Source organism: Leptodactylus fuscus, chromosome 2, assembly GCF_031893055.1.
Source record: "Leptodactylus fuscus isolate aLepFus1 chromosome 2, aLepFus1.hap2, whole genome shotgun sequence".
NCBI lineage: Eukaryota > Metazoa > Chordata > Amphibia > Anura > Leptodactylidae > Leptodactylus > Leptodactylus fuscus.
In genome coordinates this window covers 96540420-96552473 of record NC_134266.1, presented here as the reverse complement: position 1 = coordinate 96552473, position 12054 = coordinate 96540420, and the positions used below count along the sequence as shown (strand labels likewise).

The 12054-nt window shown below is 42.9% G+C and overlaps 1 protein-coding gene across 1 annotated transcript; it reads left to right on the top strand.

Moving 5' to 3' along the window:
* The first annotated feature begins 212 nt into the window (after positions 1-212).
* Positions 213-9436, top strand: RBM15 (RNA binding motif protein 15). The gene is made up of 2 exons (XM_075264268.1): positions 213-2783; positions 7831-9436. Exons 1-2 carry the CDS (start codon positions 270-272, stop codon positions 8002-8004), a joined length of 2688 nt encoding a protein of 895 aa, XP_075120369.1. The 5' UTR covers positions 213-269; the 3' UTR covers positions 8005-9436.
* Positions 9437-12054: the final 2618 nt, after the last annotated feature.

Sequence of the window (12054 nt, the reverse complement as noted above, 5' to 3'; positions counted from 1 at the left end):
GGCAGCGCCATCTACTGGATCCACGACACAGACGTTGCCCGGCACGGCCGCAGCCGCCCCTCTACTTCCCCTGACGGATATGACGTCTTTCAACGTGAAAGTCTGACCCTCCCGCCCGACGTCAATTGAATGACAGCAAAACTAACCAATCGCAATTGAAGGTTGGCCGGTCTTGTCCAATCAGAACATAGGGTGGATCCCATTAAGCAAAAATTGCAAGATGGCGTTGAGAAGCTGTGTATGAGGACGAGATCCCTCCACTATTAGCCATGAAAGGAAAAGAGCGCTCCCCGGCTAAAGCCAAACGATCCCGGGGGGCGGACGAGCCTTCTCGGGAGCGGTGCGGAAAAAAGCTAAGCTCAGCCAGCGGCAGTAACGGCAGCGGCTCAGCCGGGAAATCCTCCGAGAGCGGCTCCGGGCGCCGCGGCCTGCACCTGGACAAGAGCCTCTCCAGCAGCAGGGACTATGAGCCGTCCGGTAGAGGCCCCGGCCTGCACAGCTATGGGTCCCCAGGCGCCAGCAGTGGCAGCGGTAGTAGCAAAGGCGCAGAGAGCAGAGGGGGCGCCAGTGGCCGGAACGCCGAGGGCCGCGGAGAGTCCGAGTACAAGTCCCTGCGGATCAGTGAGCTGGGCTCGTCCCTCAGTGATGAGGCCATAGAGGACGGTCTATTCCATGAGTTCAAGAAGTTCGGAGATGTGAGTGTGAAGATCTCCCGCACCGGGGATGAGCGGGTGGCCCTGGTCAACTTCAGGCGCCCGGAGGATGCTCGGGCCGCCAAGCACGCCAGGGGCCGGCTGGTGCTCTATGACCGGCCGCTGAAGATCGAGGCGGTCTACTTGCCTGTCAGCCAGCGGCGCAGGAGCCGATCCCCCGCAGACAAGGAGCCCTATACCAGCCTGTCTGCAGCCGTGTCCTCCTTACCTGCACACCGGCACCCGCATGGCCAGCGAGGACTGTCCCCGGGCGGCCTCGGCTACAGAGACTATCGGCTGCAGCAGCTGGCATTAGGCCGCTTACCTCCTCCCCCTCCTCCGCCGCTTCCCCGAGACCTAGAAAGGGACAGAGACTACAGCTTCTACGAGGGTCGTGTGCGGCCTGCGTATCCCTTAGATCCCCGCCTGAGCATCCGAGAGGAGGACAGCTCCCCTGAGAATGACATGAGGGCTAATAGGACCCTGTTCCTGGGCAACCTGGACATCAATGTGACGGAGAGTGAGCTGCGGAGGGCATTTGAACGCTTTGGGACAATTACTGAGGTTGATATCAAGAGGGCAGCCCGGGGACAGACCTCTACCTATGGATTTCTGAAGTTTGAGAACCTTGACATGGCACATCGGGCCAAGGTGGCGATGTCTGGCAAGTACATCCTGCGCAACTGTATTAAGATTGGCTATGGCAAAGCCACTCCTACCAACCGCTTGTGGGTGGGAGGCCTTGGACCCTGGGTGCCAATGGCATCGCTTGCCCGTGAATTTGACAGGTTTGGCACTATCAGATCTATTGACTACAGGAAGGGGGATAGCTGGGCCTATATACAGTATGAAAGCTTAGATGCTGCACAAGCTGCCTGTACTCAGATGAGAGGATTTCCATTGGGTGGCGAACATAGAAAACTGCGTGTGGACTTTGCTGATACAGATCACATCTACCAGCCCCCCTACCTTCAGACATTGCCTGTGCCCCATTATGACTTAGTGGGAGATAGCTTTGGCCACCGGGCACCTGATCCTCTAAGAGCTAGAGACCGCACGCCACCTCTGTTGTATAGGAACAGAGAAAGAGACTTGTATTCAGACTCTGACTGGGTGCCCCTTCCTGTTAGAGACAGAAACAGGGTTGCCTACGAATCCATAGAGACAATAGACCGACGAGCTGATGGCTGGTCTTTAGACAGAGATCGTGAGAGAGATGGAGTAGGCAAAGATCAGCCTAGAAAAAGAAGGCTTATGGATGAAATACGTCACATTGACAGATCTCCTGAAAGTGATCGGTCTAGAAAGAGACACTGTAATAGCCCTGATAGAAGTCCTGATGGCAGTGGTGGACGAGACAGCCGTTACAGTGACACAGAGCGTGCAACTGGGCGCAGTGAGCAGGCGTCACCTGCCAGAGACTGGCGCAGCAGCCTTGAGCGCGGTGTCGGAGACAAACGCGACCGAAAGAACTCAAACTCTGTAGAAAGAGAGAGAAAACATCGTATTGTGGAGAGTAAGAGCCCTGTAAGAAAAGATGAGCATCCAGAACCCAGTAGCAAAGTCAAATCCCCACAGAAACAAGATGCAACTCAAAAACTGTGTCTAGCCTGGCAAGGTATGCTGCTCCTGAAGAACAGTAACTTCCCGTCCAATATGCATTTGTTACAAGGTGATCTTGCTGTAGCAACCAGCCTTCTTATTGAAGGATCCTCAGGTGGGAAAGTTGCCCAGTTAAAAATAACTCAACGTTTACGCCTGGATCAACCTAAACTGGATGAAGTGACGCGTCGCATTAAAGTGGCTGGTCCTAATGGTTATGCCATCCTGCTTGCAGTTCCTGGTACATCTGATGGTAATTTCACTGGAGATCAAGCAAGCTCAACCCAACGTCCTTTGAGAAACCTTGTGTCCTATCTAAAGCAAAAACAGGCAGCTGGTGTTATTAGCCTTCCAGTGGGGGGCAGTAAAGATAAGGAGAACACTGGTGTTCTTCATGCTTTTCCACCTTGTGAATTTTCCCAGCAGTTCCTGGATTCTACAGCTAAAGCCCTTGCCAAATCTGAAGATGACTACCTTGTAATGATCATAGTGCGTGGGGCCTCCTAATTCATTTTCTGTTCTTATCTACTGTACATGTGGTATTATGGGATACAGTACAAATGTTTCCTTTTGGTTTTGGTAATTCATTCTTTTTGCAGTAATATCGTGCCAGGCACAGCAAAGGTATTCACCAGTCCACTATCCCATATAGTAGAGCAAATGCTTTTTCTTTCTTTTTTTTCTCTCCCCTACCACACCCTCTCATCCTCTTCTTTTTTATGCTATTAAACGGTCTATAACTTTCTAACTCCTAAAATGAATTGATAGACATTTACAAGCAGAACGTACTGATACAGGGTTTCTTTGTAGATGATGCATTTCTGAAACCTTCAAGCTTAGGTTTAATGTGACATAGCACATTCTCTGTTAAGGCCTATAAAATGTTCTTTGAATTCAAGAGTATAACAAGCTACTTGGAAGCTTTAGCTAGAATACAAGCTGACATAAAGCAGGCTAAACACAATAGATAGCAGCCCCTGTGTTACTACACAACTTATACTTCACTTTCACCTGTCAGCATCTTATGTCCCTTGGGAGTAAGTGGTTGGGAATGTTTACTATTCTTTACCACAATAGCATATATATGTGCCAGGTTAGGGTAATGTCAACCTCATGTTTGTGACTGGCTTACTCTAAAGTATATGTACACCTACCCTGATTCTAAGGGCAGTCTGTTCTCTTTTGCTTCAGACTGTGGAAAGGCTGACTGAACTATTTAGCACTATTAGATCAAATTCAAACCCCCCTTCCCCCCCCTTTTTTTTTTTTCAAAGGCTTTTTACTTCTAAGTTTTAGTCATCTAGTCTTGTCTGATGAACGGAAATGTATTCTGTAGTAATGGTGGGTGTGCCAGCTTTCTGTGTTGTGTACCAGCAGGCAGTACAAAATCTGATGCCCACTTAGGCGCTGTTCACTTCTGAGTTCGAGGCACCAGGACCCAGCCGAACCTTGGTCTGCTTAGCACTATTAGTTTCCATCATGTCATGGATCTAGAATGGTGATTATTTTGGTTCTGCTATGACAAAACAGAACAGAAATAACCATTGGTGTTCTCCCTAGATAGCATACAATGCCATTTGTGTATGTATAATGAATATTCATACACATATATATCGCACTCAGACAGATTCTGTGTTAGCTTACGCTAGGTTCACACCTGCGTTCTGGTCTCCGTTCTGTGCTTTCCATCTTCTACATGCAAGAAGACGGAAAGCACAGACCGGGTGCGGTGGTGAGTGTTTTATGCTCTCCGCTGCGAAATCGGTTTTTTAAAATCCGGACACAGAGTACTACATGTCCGACTCTGTGTCCGGTTAAAAAAACCTGGTTTCGCGGCGGAGAGCATAAAACGCTCACGGTCGGACAGCTTTCTCACCCATTCAAATGAATGGGTGAGAGAGACTCCTGCAGGTTTCCGTCTCCTGCTCTGTTTTATGCAGGAAACGGAAACCTGCAGAACGGAGTGCCAGGCGCAGATGTGAACGAGCCCTTATATGTTTCCAGAGCAGTCATTTTGTGAACATGCATGTCTGCCTCCTACGAGTACATATGTTTTCATATTAACTTGTGGGCTCTGAATTCAATTCACTTTTTAATAGGAGGTAGCTTGATACATTTTAATACGTAGTATATCGGTTTCTCTGTCAAACTTTAAAATCCTAGAAATCCCAAAATACTGAAAGGTGAGGTTTTCAGGATAATCCCTTTAAAGCTAGGATTATTATGGAAAGTAAGGTGTCGCACACAATCCCAGCTCTGATGGTTCGTAGTGATAATGGCCAGTTAGTTTTTGGATTCTTGTAATGAATTTTGGCTATCCTGTAAAATATTTTTTTGATTTATTTTTTTAAACTGCACGATATCCATGTATCTAGGGATTATTGTTTATTTTGGTATTACATTCCTATACAATTGCATGATGTACTCTTTTTATTTTTTCTTTGTGTGCTGTTTTAGAATGTGTCAGACATTTCAGTAAAGAGCAGGGGACAGCTAATGTCTAGTTGTGAACACCATAGAGCTCAGCAAGTGGGAGGAACACTGCTAGATTTGTCATTGTGATGGAACAGCTTATACAATGGCTACTTCCTACCTCTTGCTTTAATACACATCCATTAGATATTTGTGATCTATTTATTACCTTGTCCGTGGCTATTTAAAGCATGAAAGCCATTGTATAAATGTTGCAGCTATATGCGATGTATGTATACTGTATCCCATAATGCAGTTCAGGGTTGTGGATGTTACTACATTTGGTAAATGTAGAAGAAACCTGTTTCAATTGCTACAATGTGCTTTACATTAGAGATCAAGTTGTCATACAGACATTTAAGGTAATTGCCAAGATGTGTATAATGGATCTGAAATCCTATGCCGTGTGTTCTACACATTCCTATGAGTGTTTCAGGTGACATTACAACCTCACTGCTTGCTAACAGAATGAATTCAAGCTGTTTGGGAAAATATTCACTTACGTGAGCTAAAGACCAAGTGGTCTACAAAAATGAGTCTCGAGGTATGAAGTACTGTTTCATTGCATTACAAGGAAGCTTAGATTGTAAGGGCTTTGCAATTCTTTAGAGGACCCCATGTGCGGTATTATATACCGCTAGAAAGCTGATGTGCCCTGGTGTGGGAGATATTGGTGCCATTAGTTTCAGCACTGATATCTCCCCACTGTCCAAAGGGCGGGCCGCACAGCCTTGCTAACCCTAAATATAGAGCCCAAAAATTACATAGGGATGTAAAAAGCTTTACTCCTGTGTAATCTATAAACTTTGGCAGAATGCCTACTTATTCATATTACACATATAGGTTACTGGATCCTCATTTGGAACCTCATATCTGTGAATATTAACGTGATGGCAGCTATTTTGTTCTGTTGAACAGTATTGGATCTTTCTGTTATCAACTTCAGTCCCAGTATAGTTTTAGTCCTCATTTTGATTATTCTGCATCTACTGTTCCCATTATATTGTGGTATTATGTGAGTATTTTTTTTATGCAGTATTGTGATATGATGCTTCTCGGGTACATGGGCAGAGTCAAAGGGATAATCATTGTGTGCTCTTTATTCAGATACAGCTGAAATGCAGATTCTGTGTTTGTACCATGTAAAGCAGTGCCACAATGTTACCCAGATACTGAACATGGTACCCATAGCTGTCCTCTGTGGGTCTACAATTTGTTTTAAAGGGAGTCTGTCACCTCCCCAAGTATATTTAGCTCCCACCAGCACATCTTAGAGCACATTACGGTTATAAACTGTACCTTTGTGTGTGTCATTTTTGTAGACTTAGAGGAAAACCACTTTTAAGAATTATGTAAATGAGGTAGTTGGTTCACAGGGGGCGGGCTTTCAGCCCTGGGAGCACTTCTCTTACAACTGAAGTAGGTTGGGTGATGTCATTGCAGTGGGAGGGTGGCACAAGCAGGAGATGGTAAGGGGCTGAATAGCCGGCCCCCAGTGCACCAACTACCTAATTTGCATAAAACTTTTTTTTTCTCATCCACGTAAAAATTGTGAAGTACAGAATCTCATACCATACTATTGCTTACAGAGATGAGAATACAGTGCTTCATGGAGGCACTACAGACTTGGAGTAACTAGGGATCTGTAACTTGAATTGAATGGCACTTACACATGTATTTAAAGAATCACTTCTGAACTATGTATATGCAGTTTTAGGGGCTTAACTTGCTTCTGCTAACAGTCCATACAACGGCATATAAGTTGTTCTGAAGCAATTTTGGTGGCAGACTCTTCAAACAAGGGAAGTTTCTTCTAGAGCTATAATGCTTGGAACACTTTAGCATGTACATTACTTGCTTTGATGTTTAAAGTTGTGCAATGTCAAGGCTTTTTCTTTTGTATATGTGTAAACAGCTGACTATGATGTCTTATACACCATCCCAGTGGTCATTACCATAGCATCAAACAGTAAGTAAGGCTTTGTTCACATTTGCGTTGAAGTTTTCTCCTTCATTGATTTTGTAAGGTCAGACAAACACTTGGCTAAATTCTAAGTCCCATAATGAATTGTCAGCCCTATTGTAGCTCCTGGGGTCTAGTTGGTAATTGTGACAGTCATGTATTAGATTTGGTTACTTTCTTTGTTCTGCTGCTGTAATACAGCAGCGCCATGAAAATAACGCAGAAGTGAACGAAACCTAAGTTGCCTGGATTGTAATGTGCTGTGGTTCTAGAACACTGGGTACAACCCTTTAGAACTTCTTCAGGTCTGTTCACAAAGTAGCATTTGGAGGGGAGATTGAGGGGGTTTCCCATCTCAAACCTGCCCTTGTGGAAATCCATTGCAGAAAGCTGAGGCTGAGCTGCGGGTTTACACACGGTTTAGTCAGTGTGAGGCCTCGCAGTGCTGTCTCAGCTGTCAATCCGCCATGGAAACCGCCACAGGATCATGCAGGACCTGCTGAAAAAACATCTATTCCTGCCTGATAATTCTCTCCTGAAGATGCTGTGTGAATATACCCCAAAGGTTTTTTACCAGTTATCTGTGTAAAACAATGATGTAGCTTAAATCATGTGACTGTCTAACAGAAAAAGTAGCAGCGTTGTTGTTTCCCATAGCAACCTGTCGGTGCGGCTTTCATTTCAGGCATGAAAACTGAGCTGGACCTTCTATTGGCAACAGAGCCAGTTTTTGTGGTAGACAGTCCTTGTAGTAATACATATACCTGTAGTATTTCGATCTGCTTTTTCAGTATGTCGGATGTACTGGGTCCTTATGAATTTCATGGCCTATTTTTTTTTACTTTATTTTTTCTCCCCACACTTGAAAATTGGCATTTTCTTCCATGTGTAGGAGACAGATGAATTTCACGCGCCATGAGCAGATCCTTACATTTCCTAGGTCATCATTTTAGTACACTAAGAAGCTCTTGTACCATTTTTGGGTCCAGTGGTGCAGAATAATGCTAAAGGTTATTGAATGTTTTCAGCACTCCATTGTAATGCTTTTTCTTATTGTTTGGTATTTTAACACTCAACCAGTTTCCCCTCCTCATTGTACAGCAGCAAGTTGGGAGAAAAGAAGATTCTACGACTCTTCATGTGGCTGTAGAGAAATGGAACATTGATGGAGGAAAGTGTCTGTTTAGTACTTGCGCATTTTACTATTCTGGCAGCCAAAAAAAAAAAAAGAAAAAAACCCAGAAAAATATGCATATTGTGTATCTGCTTTTGTGATGCCAGTTCCCGTGTTTTAAGTGAAAAACGTGATGATGACTTCATTACTTTGTGCTGTATACACAAGATTTCTGGAAAGTGAGGCCGTTACCCTCTCTGGCTCACAGCTTATCATAATGGTCATTCAGTCCGTGCACACAGTTCAACTGGTTTTGTTTTCATTCTCAATAAATTGTTTCTTTTGAGGAAAATGTCTTTTCTGCCTGGAAGTGAATTGCCAACAAACAGCTGACAGTTTTGGTTGAGGGGTACACAATTCCTGATTGTAGCAGACAAATTGATGTTTCATAAGCCTCAGGAAGTAAAACATTGACATACTCATTTTAAAGTCTATTTTTCGTTTTTTTCTTTTTTTGTTTATTTTTTAATTTGAAAACTTTTGTGTTGTTCAAGTGGAGTATCCGCTAGTCCTGAACGGATCGCAGTGGCTGCTCATGCTCCTTAGGAGGGATCCGTAACGCTCTACAAGAAGCAGAGAACCTACATCATTTCTCACTGTAACATGCTACTGTCGGAGAATACAGTAAAGAGTTTGATTTGTTTGGATCATCAGAAATGATCCTGATTTGTTTTCATTTGAGATTTACTTTTTTATCATGTTTCGTTTGCAGCAGCCAAAACACAAATCAATCTCCGTAGCATTTAAACCATGTAATAAAGCATTCCATGACAATTGGAAGAACCATCTATTGCCGGGATCTGAGCTCTGTTTTGTGCGTAGGTGGTGTTGACCCTGCAGGAGAAGATTTCTGTGCGTCACCGATAAGTAATCCTTTGAAATGGTCATTGTGAGGCCATTTGGGAAGGGTTCTGTGACACACTGGATATGCATTCATTCTGGTATTTTAGCATCAGGAACCCATTGTGTGTGCCTTATCTTACTCTGAGGTCAAGCATGAATTCTTTGGAGCCTTCCTTGAAATGAAATTTGCTGCATCCTTCTGTACCATGTTTTGCACTTTGTAGCTCCCTGTTGGAAGTCAATTGCTGTTTTTTTAAAACAAAAAAAGCATAGAATGTTACAGCAGGATATGACAAGGCACACAGCACCTAGTGAAGAACATACGGAGTCTTCTGTATCTTGCCTCTGATCTTGGTCAGGATGCAGCATTGACAAAGGTGGTGAAGTCGTGCATGCGATGGTCAAATGCAGCTGTTACGGTTTCCATCTACCAACGGATGGGAAGAGAATGGGTGGTGGCAGCGTCCACATGAGCGGTCTGCGTCTAGGTGACAGGTGGATGTCCACTGCCCTGATCTCTTATCTGCAGGTGGGTTGCCTTGGAAAGCTCTTGTACAAAGGTAAGGTAGTGAAAGATCACACTGTGAATCAGTAATCTTATCAACCTGTCACAGAATTGATGTAAGCTTTTAGTTCAGCTTATATACAAGTTATTTGTATGAGATTAGTGCCTAATGCTTCACTATTTTTTTTAAAAAAATTAGAAGAATCTTCTGAATGTCACAGAATTTTCCATTAAGCCTTTTAAAGTGTTAGTACATTTATTGTAATGGCGCAGACTCTCAATTAATTTATACTGATTTTAGTCTTTTTTTTTTTGTTTTTTTTTCCACTTTCCATGTTGAGGAAAACTTAAGTTCTGAAAAACTTCTTTTTATTTTACAAGGTTTTTATGGCGACCTGTCATTTCTCCTGATCTGTCGATTTTGGTAAATATATTCCCCATGAAGTAATAATTATTTCTAATAACTAGTGTGCTGTTCCGTTCCTCTTTTATTCCACGCAGAAACCTGTGAACAAATTTTTCCAATCGGTTCTAACTGTGCCAGACTGTATGGCTGAAGCCCCACGTTGCGGAAATGTAACTTTTATTTTATTTATCTATTTATATTATTTGAGCCAAAGCCAGGAGTGGATTGAGCAGAGTGGAGAAGTATTAGAACTTTCTTTAGCTTTTCTATTTCTTTTGTAGCCATTCTTGGCTTTGGCTCAAAAAACCGCAGCAAAATCTGTAACAAAAAAAAGCTGCGTTTCCGCAATGTGGGGCCTTAGCCTATAGGAAGACACCCGTTTTACAAGGATAGTCATTGTACTGGTTAATGTATTCATAAGTTTCTGGGAGGAATTCACACAAATATAGGATTTCACAGATCCCTTGTATATTAGTGTATGTAAGGATCTGTGAAAACGAACAAAGAGCATGACCTATATTGTGACGGTGCAAGACAATGGACCATCAAAATATTGTTCATGTGAATGGTACTTGTTGAAAAACTTTGAAATGAATGTGCCATGGCTGATTTTCACTGTCGTGTGAATATAGGGTAACATAATAATGCCTCTGCACATTATAAAATGTAATGTACAATAGGTATTTCAAGGGGCATATGATTATTTGCTAGAACTGGATTAGCAATAATTCCTCTTTACAAAATTTACCTCCAACTCCGCCATGGCAATTTTAATTTTTTTTATTCTAACTACCACTGTGAGACAACTTAGTTGCCCAGTCACTTCTCCCATTAAAGAATAGGCATGTTTTTGAGAAAAGTGCTTGCCAGTGTGTACATAAAAATCTTATAGGCAGAGCTCAGTTTGAAGAACTTCAACTGTAGTTTATGTACCTGAGGTTTTTGGGGTTTGTTTTGCCTCAGTATAAAAAATGCCTATAAAAATACACTATGGCTGGATAGTGATCTGTAGCCTTTATTGCGTCTGTACAAAAGACATTCATACAGTGTAACTAAAGCTATGTAATATACTTTAATAATAAATCTAGCACTAAAATACACCATCTTTCCCTATTACCTGAAATCTGTACAATGTTTCCCGAGCATGGAAGAGCATGCTCATGTATAATCCATAAAAGCTGAGGCTGGGATGGGGTAACTTCAAACAGATATCTTGAGAATTCATATGACAACTAGATCTCCTGTTCTATATTACAAAATGCCTGCAATAACTAAAGTTACTCCCTCCCAGCTCAGCATCTTTGCATTATATATTGGTATGCTCACCCATACATAGAGAGAAATCACAATTTAATAAAGTATTTTACAATATTAATGTTCCAAAAATCAAGTTGTTTGAAATTTTCATTACGCTTTAATATGTTCAAGACTTGAAAATATTCAATTGCATTATTTATTTATTTTTCCCAAGTAATGTGCTCTTGGGGGCTTCAGGGTTCATACACACAGAATGAACTGGTGCAGATTTTCCTCAGTGTAAATGCCTTCAAAGAATTTGCATTGTTTGCAGTAGCCACAAAGTAAATCGTATTTTAATAAATCCCATTAACACTACTGTGGAATCTGCACATAAATTTTCATTTAATGGATTTTCTATGAATGTCAGTTTATATTGCAAGTTTCACCCTAAGGGTCAGTTCACACGTGAACTGCCCGCGCGGGTTTTGACACCGAGAGAGCCACGGCGAGCCGCGTCTCTCTCTTGTCAAAACCCGCCTACGGCGACCATCGCGATCGCGGCTTTCCCCTCCGCTGTCAGCTCAAATGAATGAGCCGACATAGGAGGGAGCTGCCGGGGGCGGAAGCCGCGCAGCTGAGCCCGCGCGGCTTCCGCCTGAAGAAAGGGCATGTCCTTTCTTTTCTCCGCTAGCGGCAGCCCGCCGCTAGCGGAAAAAAAAAAAGCCTGGTGGTCTACATAGACCACCATTGTAAAGGGGCGGATTTTGAAGCGAAATCCGCTGTCAAAATCCGCCCCTTTGCCTACGTGTGAACTAGCCCTAAGCAACACATCGGGTGAAATATTCTTCAAACCTTATATGTGTATTCAAATACTATGCTATTTCAAAAAAATAAAACTCTGTAAGGTCCCCTTCCCATCCCTAATAGAAGTGAATGGGAGGTGAAAACCGCGTTTTTTTGCAAAAATAAGCGACACTTTTTTTTTTTTTGCAAAAGAACGTGCGGGAAAAAAACACGACGCAGTTTTTTCAGCCCATTCACTTTACAGGAGGGGAAAACAGCCTGTCTTTTTTTTTTTGTTTGTTTTTTGTTGTTTTTTTTTTTTTAAGCTGTTTTTACAAAAAAAGCTCCAAAAAAAGCTTGTCAAGGTCCAAAATA